General features: G+C 44.1%; 1 protein-coding gene across 1 annotated transcript in view; it reads left to right on the top strand.

Moving 5' to 3' along the window:
• The window catches only part of STAB2 (stabilin 2), a 174,679-nt gene that overhangs the window by 45,084 nt on the left and 110,728 nt on the right, over nucleotides 1–18,867 (top strand). The window contains exons 10-17 of the mRNA XM_055394412.2: nucleotides 4,430–4,563; nucleotides 6,148–6,230; nucleotides 7,602–7,751; nucleotides 9,036–9,179; nucleotides 10,138–10,194; nucleotides 10,349–10,474; nucleotides 16,132–16,185; nucleotides 16,461–16,541. Coding sequence (XP_055250387.2) covers nucleotides 4,430–4,563; nucleotides 6,148–6,230; nucleotides 7,602–7,751; nucleotides 9,036–9,179; nucleotides 10,138–10,194; nucleotides 10,349–10,474; nucleotides 16,132–16,185; nucleotides 16,461–16,541 — 829 coding nt within the window. The remainder of the gene's footprint in view (nucleotides 1–4,429; nucleotides 4,564–6,147; nucleotides 6,231–7,601; nucleotides 7,752–9,035; nucleotides 9,180–10,137; nucleotides 10,195–10,348; nucleotides 10,475–16,131; nucleotides 16,186–16,460; nucleotides 16,542–18,867) is intronic.

Consider the following 18,867-nt stretch of genomic DNA (forward strand, 5'->3'; position numbering starts at 1 on the left):
CATGCCAGTCCTCCCTGTCCATCACCAACTCCCGGAGTTCACTCAAACTCATGTCCACAGAGTCGGTGATGCCATCCAGCCATCTCATTCTCTGTCGTCCCCTTCTCCTCCCGCCCCCAACCCTTCCCAGCATCAGAGTCTTTTCCAGTGAGTCAACTCATTGCTTGAGGTGGCCAAAGTATTGCAGTTTCAGCTTTAGCATCAGTCCTTCCAATGAACACCCAGGATTGATCTCCTTTAGAATGGACTGGTTGGATCTCCTTGCAGTCCAAGGGACTCTCAAGAGTCTTCTCCAGCACCACAGTTCAAAAGCATCAATTCTTCGGCGATCAGCTTTCTTCACAGTCCAACTCTCACATCCATACATGACCACGGGAAAAACCATAGCCTTGACTAGACGAACCTTTTTTGGCAAAGTAATGTCTCTGCTTTTTAATATACTATCAAGGTTGGTCATAACTTTCCTTCCAAGGAGAAGGTGTCTTTTAATTTCATGGCTGCAATCAGCATCTGCAGTGATTTTGGAGCCCAAAAAAATAAAGTCTGACACTGTTTCCACTGTTTTTCCATCTATTTCCCATGAAGTGATGGGACCAGATGCCATGATCTTTGTTTTCTGAATGTTGAGCTTCAGGCCAACCTTTTCACTCTCCTCTTTCACTTCCATCAAGAGGCTTTTGAGTTCCTCTTCACTTTCTGCCATAAGGGTAGTGTCATCTGCATATCTGAGGTTATTGATATTTCTCCCAGCAATCTTGATTCCAGCTTGTGCTTCTTCCAGCCCAGCGTTCCTCATGATGTACTCTGCATATAAGTTAAATAAGCAAGGTGACAATATACAGCCTTGACGCACTCCTTTTCCTATTTGGAACCAGTCTGTTGTTCCATGTACAGTTCTGACTATTGCTTCCTGACCTGCATACAGGTTTCTCAAGAGGCAGGTCAGGTGGTCTGGTATTCCCATCTCTTTCAGAATTTTCCACAGTTTACTGTGATCCACACAGTCAAAGGCTTTGGCATAGTCAATGAAGCAGAAATAGATATTTTTCTGGAACTCTCTTGCTTTCTCCATGATCCAGAGGATGTTGGCAATTTGATCTCTGGTGCCTCTGCCTTTTCTAAAACTTGCTTGAACATCTGGGAGTTCACGGTTCACATATTTCTGAAGCCTGGCTTGGAGGATTTTGAGCATGACTTTACTAGTGTGTGAGATGAGTGCAATTGTGTGGTAGTTTGAGCATTCTTTGGCATTGCCTTTCTTTGGGACTGGAATGAAAACTGACCTTTTCCAGTCCTGTGGCCACTGCTGAGTTTTCTAAATTTGCTGGCATATTGAGTGAAGCACTTTCACAGCATCATCTTTCAGGATTTGAAATAGCTCAACTGGAATTCCATCACCTCCACTAGCTTTGTTTGTAGTGATGCTTTCTAAGGCCCACTTGACTTCACACTCCAAGATGTCTGGCTCTAGGTCAGTGATCACATTATCGTGACTATCTTGGTCGTGAAGATCTTTTTTGTACAGTTCTTCTGTGTATTCTTGCCACCTCTTCTTAATATCTTCTGCTTCTGTTAGGTCCATACCATTTCTGTCCTTTATCAAGCCCATCTTTGCATGAAATGTTCCCTTGGAATCTCTAATTTTCTTGAAGAGATCTCTTGTTTTTCCTATTCTGTTGCAGCAACATAATGCTAGAAGAGCAAGATATCTGTTGTTATTATCTTTATAGCCTTCTCGCCTAGCACAGTTTCTAGATTTCAGCAGGTACTTCAAAAATAATTGGTTCAACAATGAGGCACTGTCCCTGGTGCTGGAATACAAGGAGAAGAAATAAGGTGGGATCCACATTCTAGGAGAGCTTCCAGCTAGTAGAGGGGGAAATACCTGATGAGGCCATTCTGGTAGGAACAGTTGTGGTAGAGGTACTGACAGGATGCTTCTGTGGGGAAAGTGTTGGGAGGTCAGGTAAGGCTGCCCAGAGCAGGTCACACCTAACCTATGAGAATGGTCCTGGCAGGACACCCACCTGAGAAGAACAGAACAGTCTAGAAAAAAAGCAAATTGTTGCTAGAATTTCGCATGAACAGCAGGAAGGAGACATAAGCAAGATTCCCCTCTTTGAAGTCTTGCATGCCTGCTAAGCACTTAAACTATGTCCCATAGTTTAAGTCTCCAACCTGTCTAGCACCAGGGACCGGTTTCATGGAAGACAACTTTTCCATGCACTGGGGTGGTTTCAGGATGATTCAAGCACACTACATTTATTGTGCACTTTATTTCTATGACATCAACTCCACCTCAGATCATCAGGCTTAGATTCTGGAGGTTGGGGACCCCTGCTGTAGACAAAAGGAGCCCCTGAAAGAATTAAGCACAGAGATGCTAGATTGCCCTTTAGGACAGACCACCCAGGGCTTGTGTGGAAGACTGACTTAATGGGAGGAAAACTCAGGTCAGAAAGACCAATTAGGGAGTCATTGCAGCAATCCAAGCAAGGGATTTGTTCAGAAACATTTTTTCAGCAAACATTGAAGATACATATCTTTGTGCCATGGGACTGATTTAGAAACATAACTGGATTAGCAAGGGTCTAATTGTTCTTTGGAATTGTTCTACACATGAGTCATACCTGTGGTATTCTTGCTCACAGCACCCTTGCATCTCTCCTCTCTGAATTGTTCTTCCCCGTCTCCTGTTTCTCTCTTATCGCCAAGATCCTGGTGAATGTCACCTTCCTAAGCACCTTGCCAATTTCAGCCAGCTGCCAACCAGTCTTTGCTAGGGAGCAGTGGTTTGCTAAAGCCAGGGCTTATTGAGTCCTGAGAGCCGATGATTAAATTCTCAGGAACTTGCTGGCTGGTAAGTGTCACGGTAGTTTGAGATTGGCCAGGGTGGGAGTGTGAACCATGGAAATTGTCAAAGGCTGCAAATCAGAGCTATTTTTCCCCCTGGAGATTTGGGTGTTTAACATCTACCAGGACACCACTGCTAATACATCTTTAATTCCATTTCTCTTTTGCGAACCTAAACTATTATATAAAATTCTGTGACTTTCCTTGTTTATATATTTCTGTTTATTTTACAACTATTCATTGAATTCCTACTACGGACCAAGGCTTGCGCTGGATCTTGGGTTTATGAGAATGAATAAATATACACATTGCCCTTGTCCTCACTTTTTTCTCAAATCAGAAGGGGAAGTAGATCTTAATCAAATAACTACTCAGATGAGGATAAAATTACAACTGAAACTGGTGCTGCCGAAAAGAGCCACCTGGTGCCATGAGCTACATGGCACACTACGGGGGATGTGATGTACCCAGGGAGGGGGCAGGGGATGGAAAATCAAGGAAGGTTCCCCTAGGAAGGGATGGTTGAGCAGAGATCTCAGAAAGGAAGAGGAGGGGAAGAATCTTTCAAGCAGGTCCACAGCGTTGACTCTTTACTTGAGGCCAGCTTCAGCAGCTTATTCTGATTCTGGGCTTCTGCAGTAGGGACCAAGACCCTACATTTATAGCAAGTCCTAATGGTTCTGATGTACATGGGCTTTTGGTCATGTTGTTATTCATTTGCTAAGTCATGTCCGACTCTTTGCAACCCCATGGGACTGCAGCATGCCAGGCCTCTCTGGCCCTCACTATCTCCCTGAGTTTGCTCTTGCTCATGCTTGGAAAAAAATATTGAAAACAAAGAGTATACAAAGAAATCTAGTGTGGCCGGCCAGGCTCCTCTGTCCATGGAATTCTCCAGGCAAGAATATTGGAAGGGGTTGCCATTCCCTTCTCCAAGGGATCTCCCCAACCCAGAGATGAAACCCAAGTCTCCTGCATTGCAGGCAGATTCTTTACCATCTGAGCCACCAGGGAAGCAGTGTTTACATATACACACATCGTTTATTAAATATCCATTTCTTGTGTATAGAACAGTCTTTTGGACTCTGTGGGAGAGGGCGAGAGTGGCATGATTTGGGAGAATGGCATTGAAACATGTATATTATCATATGTGAAACAAATCACCAGTCCAGGTTCAATGCATGATACGGGATGCTCAGGGCTGGTGCACAGGGATGACCCGGAGGGAGGATAAGGGGAGGAGGGAGGTGGGAGGGGGGTTCAGGAAGGGGAACTCATGTACACCTGGGGCAGGTTCATGTCCATGTATGGCAAAACCAACCAACATAATATTGTAAAATAATTAGCCTCCATTAAAAAAATTGAAAAAAATAAATAAATAAATATCCATTTCTTGTGGGCTGCTCTTTAGCCAGAACATTAGGAAGGCTCACCTGTGTTCATCCCGCTCTTCTGGCCTTGTCTCTATCCCGCTCTAAGCATCATCTTCCCCTTCTGCACAGTGAGAGGTTTGAACTGTATGATCTCAACATCCAGTTACTTTGGGACCCTGAAAATATGTTTTCACCCTCTGTAGATGCACGTGTCGGAAAGGTTACATAGGTGATGGCTCAACCTGTTATGGAAACATCATGGAGCGACTCAGAGAATTAAACACCGAACCCAGAGGAAAATGGCAAGGAAGGCTGACCTCCTTCATCTCGCTCCTGGGTATGCAGGCATGGGTGCACATTTCCACAGAAAAGGCAGCCTTCTGGTGGGCAAGGACATCTGAGACACACAGTCACTCAGAAAGGGGTGTGCAGGATAAGCAAGCCTCTTACCTAGCAGGATTAGCCCTTTCTAGCAAGGGCAAGTGGAAGGAAATGGACAGACAGATGTCCCAAGGAGACAGGAGTTAGTGCCAGGAGATCCAGTAGTGCAGCAGCTGAGGCAAAGGCCCTGGGGTCACCACTGAGCAATAGGTCTGCAACAGCAGTGAGATAGGCAGCTGCAGACGTCAGGATGGATACCATCCTCTTCCCCTTGACCTTATGGGTCCTCCAGATGGGAATTAACCTTAACAGGTAATCCTGGCAGGCGGTATTCATGCTCTTTAGTGGAGGTGCTGTTTGAATGTGGGGCATAGTCTTGATGGCATGTGACCAACCATCTCTCTCATCACTGGGTGTTTAGCATCCTTTCCCACCCCCAACCACTAACAATCTAGAGTGACACATTTTCCACCAGCCCCTGGACAAGGTGACAGCCAAAAACACCCTCCTGCATGTCCAAAGGCCCCCGAGAGGTCATTACCCCTCCCTCCCATAAGAATGAAATAGAGCCAATTACAGCATTAGACAAGATTTTCAACAAGACACAAATTTTGCTGATCAACAGAAAATGGGCTTGAGCAATCAACCAAATCCTTAAAATATCAGTCTCTAGAACTGACCAATCAGCAAGCACGATTTCCCAGAAAGAGCACAGACAGAGAAGAAGGTGTTCTGCATGGATCAGTGCTGTGTTCTCAAGGCAAATTACATGCATCCTATACAAACAGCTTGCTCTTTGCAAGACATCCCGTGGGCAGTCAGGCATCACTGGTGGGCCTCTGGGATCTCCCTCCTTCCTCTCTGTGCTTTTAGAATATCAGTGAGAGCAGACAAAGGGGGCAGTGTCCTTTGCAGGCTGTACAGACCCTCAGGCGTTTCTCTGAACAAAGCACAGTCACCTGCCTGGTCTACAAGGTTCTAGGACACATGGCCTCCTATGTGAGAGCACAGAGCCCAGCCTGCTATCCCAGCTCCCCAGGAGCATGGAAACAGGACCAGTGATGAAATTTGTAGAGCCCAATGCAAATGAAAAGACAGGGTTTCTTTGTTCAGAAAGTATTGAGCATGTCCCAATGGCAGCCGCAAAGGGTTAAACCAAGCATGAGGCTCTTCGGAGCTCTTCCATCTCCTGGATGAAACAAGAGCTACATCTTTACTCACTAAGTTGGTGACAGCTCGGAAAGTCAGGCACAGGGGCAGGAGGTGGCCAATGATTTTGTCACATGACCCTCAGAGAGCTTCTCATCTCAGGATATCTTTGAGCCAAGACTGTGGTTGCAGGGAAAATCACACAGTTGTGAGGAACATTTCACATTCTTAGCATCTCACTTCCTCGAGGGCCTGCATAATACCAGTTAGAAGAGAGAAACTCAGGAGTCAGAAGGTCTAAGTGGACCACAAGGGCCATCGCCTGATTTTACTCCTCATGCTCCACTGACCCATTTGCTGTTTTGTTTCTTTGTGTATTTCGACTCCTAAGACAAAGCCTATGCCTGGCCACTGAGTAACCTGGGACCATTTACTGTGCTGTTGCCGACAGACAAGGGATTAAAAGGATTCAATGTAAGTATTTAAAATAACTTTATTTTATAAATAGGAGCTAAGGCAAAAAAAAAAAAAAACCCTTAGTAGACCGTATCCTCTTTATCTAAAGTGGGAAACCCCCATTAAAATTAAATCTACTGATGACAAGGATGGCAATTTCTTTTGTAAACTTTTTGCAGAATATGACACCTTTAGGGATTGTATACAGATTAGGAGGGCACAGCTCAATGAACCGTCACAATGTGTATGTCCATGTATCTAGCAAGACCATTTCCAGCTCCCTACGAGACTCCCCAGTGCCCTCTTCCAATCATTACCCCTCAAGGGTAATAATCCCTAAGGGTTCTCAACTGCTGTCACATGCTAAATAAGATTTACATAATGCAAAACTGCTCTCTCGCCACAGGAAGAATTAAACTTACGTGCCAGCTAGGTATTTGTTTCTTTAAAATCACCGTAAATGGCAACAAGGCTAGAGGAAACTAGAAGAGAGGTGTAGTCTTCGGTGTGAGCAGCCGCTCTCTCAGACAATGTCCACCAATGGGAATGAAACCCACAGTACCCAGTAGAGGTGTCCCACTGTGATGGTGTCAGTGCCATAGCTAGATATGGTTTAAAGTCGACAGTGAACATATTGATTTATATGGAATTGGTTTATCTTAATCCAAGATATTTTGTGATTGTAATATGTGCTGAATTAAATCAACACCCAGAGAGTTTCAGACTCTCTCCTCCTAATATGCCACCGCCATTCATCTGCCCAAGATGAATATGTCATTAATCTTTGGAGATCCACTCACACCTCCCCTGTGGGGTAGGAGAGCTAGTGGATGTTGAAGGTGTCTGGGCTAGACACTCTGCATGTGTTCGCTTGTTTAATATACTGAATTTACACAGATTAAGAAAGGTCTCTGTTGAGTGATCATTGATTATATAATATTGACAAAATGTCTATTTGGTCCAGTGGATTTAAAAATTCTTAATTTTTCTATTCAAAAGCTCCATTTGTCCACTCTACCTGTTTTTTTACACAACTTCCTATTTCATTCCCAACTGATTCCTGGGCTCAAGATGACTGATTCCTTGACTCTTGCCCACCTTGGTCCTTCTGGCCCCAGAGCTCCCCACTGGTTCCCTGCTAGAGCATGCCCCAGAGTTTGAGAGCATACCATGTATCACCTTTCACTCCCCAAATTTCTGCCCCCATAACAACCTGGCCCAGGGGAGTTTAACTCTGGGAAAGTCATCTGTACCTGAAAGAGCCCAGACTCAGGTTGTACACTCACTTTGATGTTCTTGATGATGACTGAGTCATAGCCTGAGTCCAAAACCTCGTTTTTCTCCTCCAAACCGCCATAGAGATGGAAGGAATTGGCTTTCTTTTCTTAGGTAAAAGAGTTTTTGCTGGATAACAAAGCTGCTCAGTACTTTGTGAAGCTCCATATAATTGCTGGGCAGATGAGCACTGAGCAAATGAACAGCACAGACACATTCTATACTTTGACGGGGAAGTCGGGAGAGATCTTCAGTGAAGATAAGGTAAGGGTCTCTCCCATCTTCACTCCCCGAACCAAAGTGTCCACTGAGTCGATGGCCACAGTGGGCTCTCTCTTGGTGTCCAGGGGTCGTGAAAGGTTGTGAAGAACTTCTTTCCTTGTTCCTCATTTGTCACAGTAACTTCCCTACACAGGACGAAAACGAAGAGCCAACACTGGAAAGGGTCAAGTGCGGGGGATGGACTGTCAATAGAAATGGGATTGTAAAGTGATTTTGCCCTGCTCTGTATTAGTTTTCAAGGCAGCCATCATTCAACTGCCAGCAGGAAGGAGAAAACTGACAGTAAACCCATTTCCTAGAAGCATCAGCACAAAGCCAGATCAGCACTCATCTTAGAAAAGGAAATGGATTGTTTGTTTTAGGTGGCCAAGTATCCACCCTCTCCAATTCAACACTCCATCTCTCCTAATGCCATTAATTCTGTTTTGTTTGTTTTTAAAATAATTTTTTGTGACTTTACAGAGCTGAAAGGCACATGGTCAATCAACAGAGAATGGTGGCAAGGGGTGGGGTTGGGGGGTGGTTATGACCTATCTGGTTGCATTTCACCGAATGTCAATAGTTGATAGATCAGTGAGCACTTAACTACATGCAAGATACTGGGGTAAATCTGTTTGTGGTATTTAAGGCTCACAACAATCCCGTGAATGTTTTTCCAGTGGGAAAACTGAGAGGTCACACAGTGAGGGCCAAAGGCAGGATTCAAACTCAGGTCTGCCTGATCCCAAAATGTGAATCATTGTAACTTTTTTTTTTTGGCTGCCCCCAGGTTTTTGTTGCAGTGTGTGGGATCTTTGTTGTGACACACAGAGTTTCTGTCATTGCGATGTGCAGGTTTAGTTGCCCTGCAACATGGGGCATCTTAGTCCCCCAACCAGAGATCACAGTTGCACCCTTTGCATTAGATGGCTGATTCTTAACCCCTGGATCCCCGGGAAGTCCCCCAGAGCCTGAACCCTTAACCAGTATGTGGTATTGTGTGTATAAAGATGGACAGATGGATGGAATCATACAGTAATTCCTTATTCCCATTTAGCACGCATTGATAGTCAGAAGTGATTTCATATGTTATCTCATTTGAGCTCAAGGAAAGACCTGTGAATTCAATGGGGCAGAAACCATCATCCACATTTTAGGTTAGGGAACTTATCCAAGATCATACAATCAATAAATGACAGAACCCAAGGATTTAAGACTTCTTCTAATCCAGTGCTCAATTTTCAAGGACACACATTAATTTAGTTTTATTTTTCCTTGGTGTTTTAGGACAATCAGCTAAAGCTTAAACTCTATGGAGGCAAAAAGAAGGTAAAAATTATACAGGGGAACATACTTGCTTCCAACGGGCTCTTGCATATCCTCGACAGAGCCATGGACAAGGTGATGCCCACATTTGAGAGCAATACTGAGGTGAGAACTTCAGGTAAAAGTGATGTCAATTCAAATCCATCTTCCCGTGTTCCTTAGAGAGTCATATTCATGAAGAAAATGCAAGCCAGCACTATGTGCTTGTATTTCTGTTTTTAGTCGAATTCTGACACCTCTGTGGAGAAAGAGATAGGCATGTAGTAGGTGTAGGAAAGAGGTTGATTTTGTGATCTTTTTCATAGACACACTTGATAACTCAGACCAATTGTCACATAAATTTATCCCTTGTGCGTTGTAGAGGAAGGCATATTCTCTCTGTGATAAAATTCATTCCATCTGATCTATTTGATGATGGCCAAAGACTATTTTGGGGCTTCCCAGGTGGTGATATGGCAAAGAACCCGCCTGCCAAATGCAGGAGACATAAGACATGCAGGTTTGATCCCTGAGTTGGGAAAGTGCCCTGGAGTAAGGCATGGCGGGCTACAGTCCACAGGGCTGCAAAGAGTCATACATGACTACAGTGACTTAGCATGCAAAGACTTTCAGAACGTGCAGATCTGAACTACTGTTTAACGAAACACAGGAAACACATGTATAATGTGTTGTGGTTAGCCAGATCCTTTTATAGACGTCCACTTTCCTCTTTATTTCCCCTTAGCTTTCCATCAAAAAGGTGAAAATGTCAGTCACTCAGTCATGTCCGACTCTTTTACCTCATGAACTGTGGTCCACCAGGCTCCTCTGTCCATGGAATTCTCCAGGCAAGAATATTGGAGTGGGTTGCCATTCCCTTCTCCAGGGGATCTTCCCAACTCAGGGATCAAACCCAGGTCTCCTGCATTGTAGGCAGATTCTTTACCATCTGAGCCACTGGGGAAGCCCATAGATGTCCACACATCCATGAAATCCTGTCATCAGTTTTTTCATATTAGAGCAGCTGTTTCCCAAACCACCTCGCTTTTTTGTACTGAACTTTAAGTAAAATATCTCTTTTTAGCAAACCATAATGACCATGCTACAACCAAGATACAGCAAGTTCAAATCTTTGTTAGAGGTATGTACTTTTCATGAACTCCTAGAAAGTTTTTTATGTCTAGTCTTTGGTACAATAAAATTAGCAGGGGGTATCAATTATAAATACTTTCTGGGGAATTCATGTATCTATCTGAGATAGGTTACAGATACAAATTTCCATTTCTTAAATGCAGAAAACCAATGTGGGACGTGCCTTAAATGAAGATGGGGTTGGTGGACCATATACTGTTTTTGTTCCAAGTGATGAAGCATTGACTAACATGAAGGATGGCACTCTTGATTATCTCCTTTCTTCAGAGGTATTGTATCCTGTGTACTCTAATGGTGTCATGAGAGCATCACTGCTTCAGTCTGTACCTACACAGGCTTTTTCTAAATTAAGGACAACAAATAAGTAGCATATGTACCACTTACATTTCTGCAACCAAGGCAGACATCATTAATCAATCACAGTGCTCTGGAACTAAGCCTAGTTGTGGCTACAATCTCCCCAGTAGAGTTCCATGTCACCGTAAGATCAGTCTATGTCCTTTCTCTTCTAAGATTTCTCAATAGCAAAGTCATAAATTTTAAGTTACCTGCAACTCTAAAACCATCTGAAAAATGAAGCCTGGCAGGGCATTCTGGGTCAAGTCTAGGTTAAAAGTAAAAGGAATGTTATTTTTAGGGGCTCCCAACTCTCCTTTCTATGGCTTTCAGTTCTCTCCACAATAACCCTCTCCTTATACATCATAAACCTTCAATTCTCTCATGTCTTCCTCAAGAAAGGAGGTTTGTTTTACTCTTTCAGTCTAGGGTAAAAATAGTGGACACCATTCAAAGTATTTCCTCTTTTAGGAATAACAGCCTTAAACGGAAAAGAAAAGTGAAAGTTGTTCAGTCATGTCCAACTCTTTGCAACCCCATGGACTATACAGTCCATGGAATTCCTCAGGCCAGAATACTGGAGTGGGTAGCCTTCTCCAGGGGATCTTCCCAACCCGGGGATCAAACCCAGGTCTCCCGCATTGCAGGCAGATTCTTTACTAGCTGAGCGACAAGGGAAGCCCAAGAATCCTGGAGTGGGTAGCCTATCCCTTCTCCAGTGGATCTTCCTGTCCCAGGAATCAAACCGGGGTCTCCTGCATGGCAGGCGGATTCTTTACCAACTGAGCTATCAGGGAAGCCCAACTGAAAAGACGGTTAGCTAATTATGGAATTTTTTATTAGAATGCCAAATAGCGAAATTATGGGAAAGGTCACAGCTTTTTCCCTGTGCCCTGAGGTCCTGCCACCATCTTGGAAATGGGGCAGAACTACTTGTGACCTCGGGTAGATCAGTGTTGATTACACAGGGGGTCTGAATCTCTTAGAGCAGTGATCCTCAAACTTTAGCATGCTTAAGAATTACCCAGGGAGGGCTTCTCTGGTGGCTCAGTGGTAAATAATCCTGCCAGTGAGGGAGACACAAGTTCAACCCTGATCCAGGAAGATCCCACGTGCCGCAGAGCAACTCAGCCCCTGTGTCACAACTGTTAAGCCTATGCTCTAGAGCCAGGGAGCCACAACAAGAGAAGCTACAACATTGAGAAGCCTGCACACCACAACTAGAGAGTAGCCCCCACTTGCCCCAAGAAATGCCTGTGCAGCAACAAAGATTCAGCACAACCAAAAATAAGTAAACAATTTTTTTTTAAATAAGAGAATTACCCAGGGAACTTGTTAAATAGGCAGATTACAGAATCTCACCCCAAGAATTCTGATTTCATGGCATTGGAAATAGACATTTTGGTAAGCACCAGCTTTCTAACTCAGATATCAAGTCACACTGTTTTTGGCACTTGAAACTTGATGCCTGAATGATGCTGAGGGTCACATAGATATATCCCTTTCTAGAATACTTTCAGGTACCTACAAGGCTATTCTGCATCCAGAATGCATGCATGCTTAGTCACTTCAGTCATATCTGACTCTTTGCAACCCTATGGACTGTAGTCCCCCAGACCCCTCTGTCCATGGGATTCTCCAGGCAAGAATACGAGTGGGTTACCATTTCTTCCTTCAGGGATCTTTCCAACCCAGGGATCGAACCCGTGTCTCTGCCTCCTGCGTTGGCAGGCAGGTCCTTGACCACTAGTGCCACCTGAGAAGCCCTGCATCCAGAATACTTTGCATTAAATATATATGTCAGAAGGTAATCTCTTACATTACAAGCAGATGTTAAGCATATTTAGAGATTTTTTACAGGTTTTCATTGAAAAAGTCATATTTCCCAGTGCCTTTAAAATAGGGTGCTATTTTAAAAATATGATTCACACTCAGGTTTCCTGAAACCTAGCTATTATAGGAAAACTCTTATTCTTCTCTTTAGAACTCATACTCATATTTAACTTTAAAAGCCAAAGGAGTAATAATTTCTCCCCTGGGAATCTATTAAAATTCTGAGATTATATGGCGTTTCTTTGATACAGATACTTTTTAATAAGAATAAAGGAGTTCTCAGACACCTAATAAGGTGAACTTAAAATTAAAACCTTTTAGGTGGAACAGAAGAAGTCAACCTTGCTGTTTTTCTGTCAAGCACTTTTGTTCGAGAAGCTTCTCTCTTTTTGTAACTCCTTCCAGCAGTGACTGGGGCTGCCTCACTCAGGCTCTCGAGAATAGACTGTCACTCTTCCCATCTCCTAGAAAAACCTAGACCACATATTAAAAAGCAAAGACATCACTTTGCCGACAAAGGGTCTGTGTAGTCAAAGCTTTGGTTTTCCAGTAGTCATGTACCAGTGTGAGAGTTGGACCATAAAGAAGGCTGAGCATCAAAGAATTGATGCTCTCAAACTGTGGTACCGGAGAAGACTCTTCAGAGTCCCTTGGATAGCATGGAGATCAAACCAGTCAATCTGAAAGGAAATCAGTCCTGAATATTCATTGGAAGGACTGATGCTGAAGCTGAAGCTCCACTACTTTGGCCACCTGATGTGAAGAACTGACTCACTGGACAAGACCCTGATGCTGGGAAAGATTGAGGGCAAGAGAAGAAGGGGGTGACAGGATGAGTTGACTGGATGGAATCACTGACTCGATGAACATGAGTTTGAGCAAGCTCCGGGAGGTGGTGAAGGACAGGGTAGCCTGGTGTGCTGCAGTCAGACAAGACTTAGCAACTGAGCAACAGCAACAACTTCCCAGCTCCGTTCAGTGAAATCACATCAGTAGCTTGAACTCAGTCCCTGGTAGGAATATTGACACCGTGGAAACTGGCCAGTACTATAAATCAGGGCTTATTTTTTCCTCATAGAATGGATTTAACAGCACAGCACTGCTCCTGGCTCTCAATCTCATTTCTCTCAAAGGCAATATCTTACTTCTCACAAAGAATATATAACTTCAAGTCTCTCAATCCTGAGTCTCAAATTGTTTTTCCACTTCCAATTTCTAGGTGAGGAATAGAATCATCTTTCCTACTGCTTTCTCTGGTCCAGAGCCAATGTGGGTTAAGATTCCTCAATCTATAGGAAGCTCCCTCTTTCTCCACGAATCTTAATGACATCCTTCAGTTTTTAACTTCAGGGAGGAGCCTCAGCTAGAGACAATAAGCTCCCCATCAGTTAGGCCAATGAAATGAAAGGCAAACTGGTTTCATTAGAAGCATGTTTTCCAATTCTGCTTTGGGAATTCCTTGTTTCCTTCCCAGTTATCCTTCTGCTTCTTCCTGAAGCAAAATTTTGGTCCTGAATGATCTGATCCCTGCAGAGACCATAGCTACTGATCACAAGCCCCAGTGTATGACTTCATCACTGAACTAGATAGAAATAAAAGCAAAGGGAGCAAGAGACCAGCCCCTGCCAATTCACAAAGACCTTGTGAGCAAAATGGGACTGAGAGAGGTGAATTTACAGAGTTCAAGGTTGTAGTCACCATTTGGTAGAAAAACTCTCCTTTTCTGTTTCTGGCACCAAACAACTCAGTTTTGTTGTTTGTTTTCACCTAAACAGCAAGTAGGAAGTGAATGTCCACATAAAGGAAAGAATGCATTGCACCAACAAGCTCTCTGACGGCAGCACCTGTAAGCGAATCCTGTGGACCTAAGCGATCTGGACTAAACTCTGGCTGGATAATGGCCCCCAGCCAGATAAGTGGCAGGTTCAGACAATAGTGGAGTGATGCTGATCAACTCCTTTTGTCCTTTTCATTCTCCAGTTTCCTATAGAACAGGTCCAATGCCAATTAAGTCTTGAGGCTTTAGAAGTGGATAATCCAGGTGATAAAGTCTTTCCTATAAAGTAGAGGGCTGGAAGGGATCCAAACCAACCCTGTTATTTTGCAGTCTAGAGGTATGAGATGCTTGCTCAGGGTCACACAGAAGAGGAATCAGGACTGAACTCAGATTCCCAAGATCCAGCTCCGTGACCTTCTCAGGACCTCTTCCCTCCTCCCTTTAACTTGCTGGCACAAATGTTTATGCAGGTCCTGCTGTGCTGACTGGGGACACAGTGATTAATAAGCCAGACAGACCCAGTTCCTCCCCTCTGGGAGTTTGAAGTCTACTTTGGCCTGATACTTTCAAGGGGTCCCCACTTTTCCCCGCCTTTTCTGCCACTGAGCATTCAAGCTTGTATTGGCATTGCTTCTGCCTGCAACTCCTCACTGCTAAGTTTCATAAAGTAGTTGTCAGGGAAAGTTAAGATGCAGAAGCTAAGTGATTTGCTCAAAGTCTTATGGTAACAGAACCACGGTTACAGAAACCATCACTTCCAGGGCTGGCCAGCTAGTGGTCAATTTCAACATTCTTACCAGTCACCCTGCCCTGTGCTTAATGCTGTTGACCTATAGATATGGTGACCTTCCAGCTGTTCACACCAGGACAATTTTTAGAGTGAATGGGGCTGCCAGGATGATCACTGTAAACCAGGGTTGTTCTAGACAAACGAGGATATGTGGTCCCTCTGCTTACAGGTAATTCCCCTGGCATAGGGGCTAAGGGGAAGTGCAGAGAAGAATCTGGGTGAATGGAACTCGGGTTCAGCAGGGCTTTCTTTCTACCTGGGACCTCACACTGTTGAAACATGTCCCTAGCTGGTCAGCCTCTTGGAGGTTACTTATGATCTCGATTTGATCCTTTACCTTTCCAAGACACAGTAGCTATGGCTGTGCCACTGAAGTAGCAGAATTCAGGGCTCCGAAGCTTGTAACCCCTGGCTCTGACTCAGCTGGGAGATTACAGTCATCCTGTAGTCAACTGCCACTGCCTTCTTCCCCCAGAGAGTGGCCCCTGTGTGCCTTAATTCTGTCCACTGTCTCCAGGGAACCCCTCTAGAGACTACTCATCCTGCTTAGAGTCCCAAGACTCTTTTTCTGTTTCCTGAAGCATGAGAAACCTTGGAAAGGACCTTGAAGGTGAGATGAACATGTGCCATAAGAACACAGAAGAAGAAAGAGTGTGGTCACATATTCCTAACAGGACTGTATGTTCCTAAATAACCAGTACATGGCCTGATGAGCCCACAGTTATTTATGGAGTGAGTGAAACAGAATCACAAACTGAGGCTGTCTTAGAAAATCTAGAAGGTAGCCTTAGACATTGAGAGAGGTGATGGAGCAGAGTAACTGAGACCTTGAGTTACTTCTCAGACTTATAGTCTAAGTTATAAATAGCTTTGCAACCTTGGACATGGCTTTAAAACTCAGTCTTATCACACATAAAATGAGTCAGTAGTGTCCCCACCTCACAAGGCTGTTGGGAGGACTAAATGAGAGGTGCACATAATGCTATGGGAACAGCCCCTGCCTGTCACAAAGTAAAAAATGTTAGTTATTTGGGGGTTGGGGTTTTTCTCACCCTGGATTTCCCAAGAGAGATTATGGGTCATTTATTTTTATTGACCAAGTGACCAAAGTCTCTTGGGAAATTTTGCACAAGAGAAGGAAATCTGTGTTTTCCTCAATGACTTAAAGAAGTATTTTGATTCCTTTGCAGGGATCTCGGAAGCTTCTGGAACTCATCAGATACCACATTGTCCCATTTACTCAGGTTGGCCCTCCTTTCCTGCCCTTTTTTTTCCCCTGTTTTCAAGATATCTGATCTTAAATTTCAATATTTTAGTGCTAGAGAATGTGTGACAATTATTCATCGTCTTAGCTCTGAGTGCATGCTTATGTGAATAATGAACCTGTCATCTAAGAACTCTTCCAAAAACCCATTGCAGCAAAGCTCCCATCACTTATTTCATAAGCTTTCAAGTTATTTTTCCAGTGAAGGCTCTGGGTGCTGCTCTCAGTATCTCTATTGTTCTCTTGTTCTTGCAGCTGGAAGTGGCCACCCTCATTTCGACCCCTCATATCAGGAGCATGGCCAACCAAATCATAAGATTTAACATAACCAGCAACGTGAGTGCAAACTCTGTCTCTGGTGTCATTGCTCACATGTGTTTTTTCCTCTGCTTATGGCTGTTCATTGGGTTATCCTACCTCAACGCTAACTCACAGGCTTCAGCTCTTTGTGATTGCTTCTTTCATCATTATGGCTTTGCACAAATATCTGCTGAGCAATTTCAAGTGTGTGGGTCTAAACTGGAAACCAAGGATAAAGATGTGGAAAAGACAGGCTTCCATTCCAGCAAGGAAAACAACCCTTAAGCAACTAATTAGTGACCAGTTAGTTATTTGGTTACAATTATAATAGGGCTCCCATGAGGAAGTTAAGACAGCTCTGGAGCAGCAGAAGCAGCAACAGGAGTAGACAGCAGATCTGGGGCTCTGGAAGTCCTCAGTCAGGAGAAGATGCTTCAGAGGATGAGTAGGAGAGAGTTCCAGGCAGAAGGCAAAGCAGATGCAAAGGTCCTGAGGTGGGAGGGACATGACTTATGTAAGAAACTCAAAGAAGGCAGTGTTATTCAGCTAACTTCTCAGGGTTGTAATATTAGCAGAAATCTGGCAGCAGAGAGATTATGTCTCCTGTTGGTTCACTATGGATGGTGATGGCGATGCCCCCTCATCCTTTCAACAGGTTTCTGTTGGGTGCCAGGAATGTGCCAGGCATCATTCTATGCCTCCAGCTTGGAACAAACAGATAAAAGTCCCTGGTTGCATGGAACTTTCATTCTAGTAAATAAGATGATAGACCATAAGCAAATTAAATATGTCCTATATCAGAGTAATAAGTGTTAAGGTAAAAAAAACAGCAAAGCAAAGATGGGACATAGAAAGTGGGAATGGGGCTGACATTTTAGATACAGTGTCTAAGAAATCCTCATGGCGAAGAAAATATGTGAGCAAAGCCCTGATGGAAATGAAGGAGTAGGCGCTGTGAGTACCTGGGGGAAGAGTGTTCCAGAGAGAGGAAACAGCAAAGTGCGAAGCGAGGAGCGTGCCGACCTGACCAAGGAACAGCGAGGTCCTTAGGGCCAGAACAGAGGGACAAGCGGTAAGAGGGAGAAGGAGAGGTGTGGTCAGGTCACACGTGGCCTAAAAACTCAGCAAGGATGAATATCGGGGACCTGCCTTGATATGGCCCAGGGTATCCTTGGGATGAACGGCATCGGCGTCAGTGAGAGAGAGAGAGAGAGAGACAGGGGCTGATGATTCCTTGGTTTACGCAGGAAACCAATAAAACCCCAGCACGTGGTTTGCTCTGTTTACGTAGGCCGCAGGCGCCCTCTCGAATCACTGGAGGCACCCCACCAGAGCACCCCCTCAAGTGGGTCTTAGAAGCCCAGGCAGATAAGTAAACGCAGAGGGCCCAGCGCTCCAAGGATCTCAACCAGAAAAAGGAGAATAGAGAAAAGGATGGAAAGAGAGAAAAAATGACACGGGGAGACCAAGCTTCAGTGAGCAAGGCCCAAAACTTTATTTTCCAGTGCTGCTTTTATACCCTAAGTTGTGCACATAAAAAATAGAGAAAGGGAGGTATAGAGTCACGCCAGAATCACGCGGGGTCAGCAGTCTTGACCCTTATCAGGAGCAGGGCTTATTTTTGTATGTCTCGTGATATACAAAAGTTTTAGGTGGTTTACATCATCTTCTGGCCAGGAGGCCTGCTAACAGTTTATGGCCCTCTCTCCTAACAAAGGTTAGTTAGCTAGAAAAAGGCTTATATTCTTTTAAGGTGATTTTCCTAAAGTCAGGCCCTATTCTCCAAAGACACATGACAAAGTTACATTCCTATAAGGCAAGGGTATAGTGAGCGACAGGAAAGGAATTTATTAACTTAAGATCTGATGTGGTTAAATCAAAGGCTACTACTTATTTTCTCTATATGTGGTTAATATATTTCCAAGGATACAATAGATAGAGGAAACTTTGCAGCAAGCATTGATTCAACAATGAAATATTTTTAAGTACTATTCTAATGATTTTAACTTCTTCAACAAATTCCTGTATTTTAGAATATTAGGCTTTCTGTCCTTGCATGGCTGGGAGGCTGTAAACAGTCACATTCGTAGTTGTAAGAGCCCAGACAAACTTGTCAGGCAAGTTAGAAAGCTATCAGAGGGGCTTGGATTGGAACACTCCTATTAAGCCGAGGAGAACTTTTTAACTACAACTCTGAATTAATGTTTTCAGAGAAAGGTGGTTGGGGGGAAGCCCTCGTAAGTATTAGAGGACTTGGTAAGAGACATAAGAAAGTAAGGCAGTCAGACTCCAGTTTTCTTTGGGGTAGATGCTCGGCTAAGTCCAGGGGGTTCCTCAAGTCCTGATTAGCCTTTGCCCGTCA

This window comes from Moschus berezovskii, chromosome 6 (genome assembly GCF_049115385.1).
Source record: "Moschus berezovskii isolate FMDL1 chromosome 6, NW_MosBer_1.0, whole genome shotgun sequence".
Taxonomy (NCBI): Eukaryota; Metazoa; Chordata; class Mammalia; order Artiodactyla; family Moschidae; genus Moschus; species Moschus berezovskii.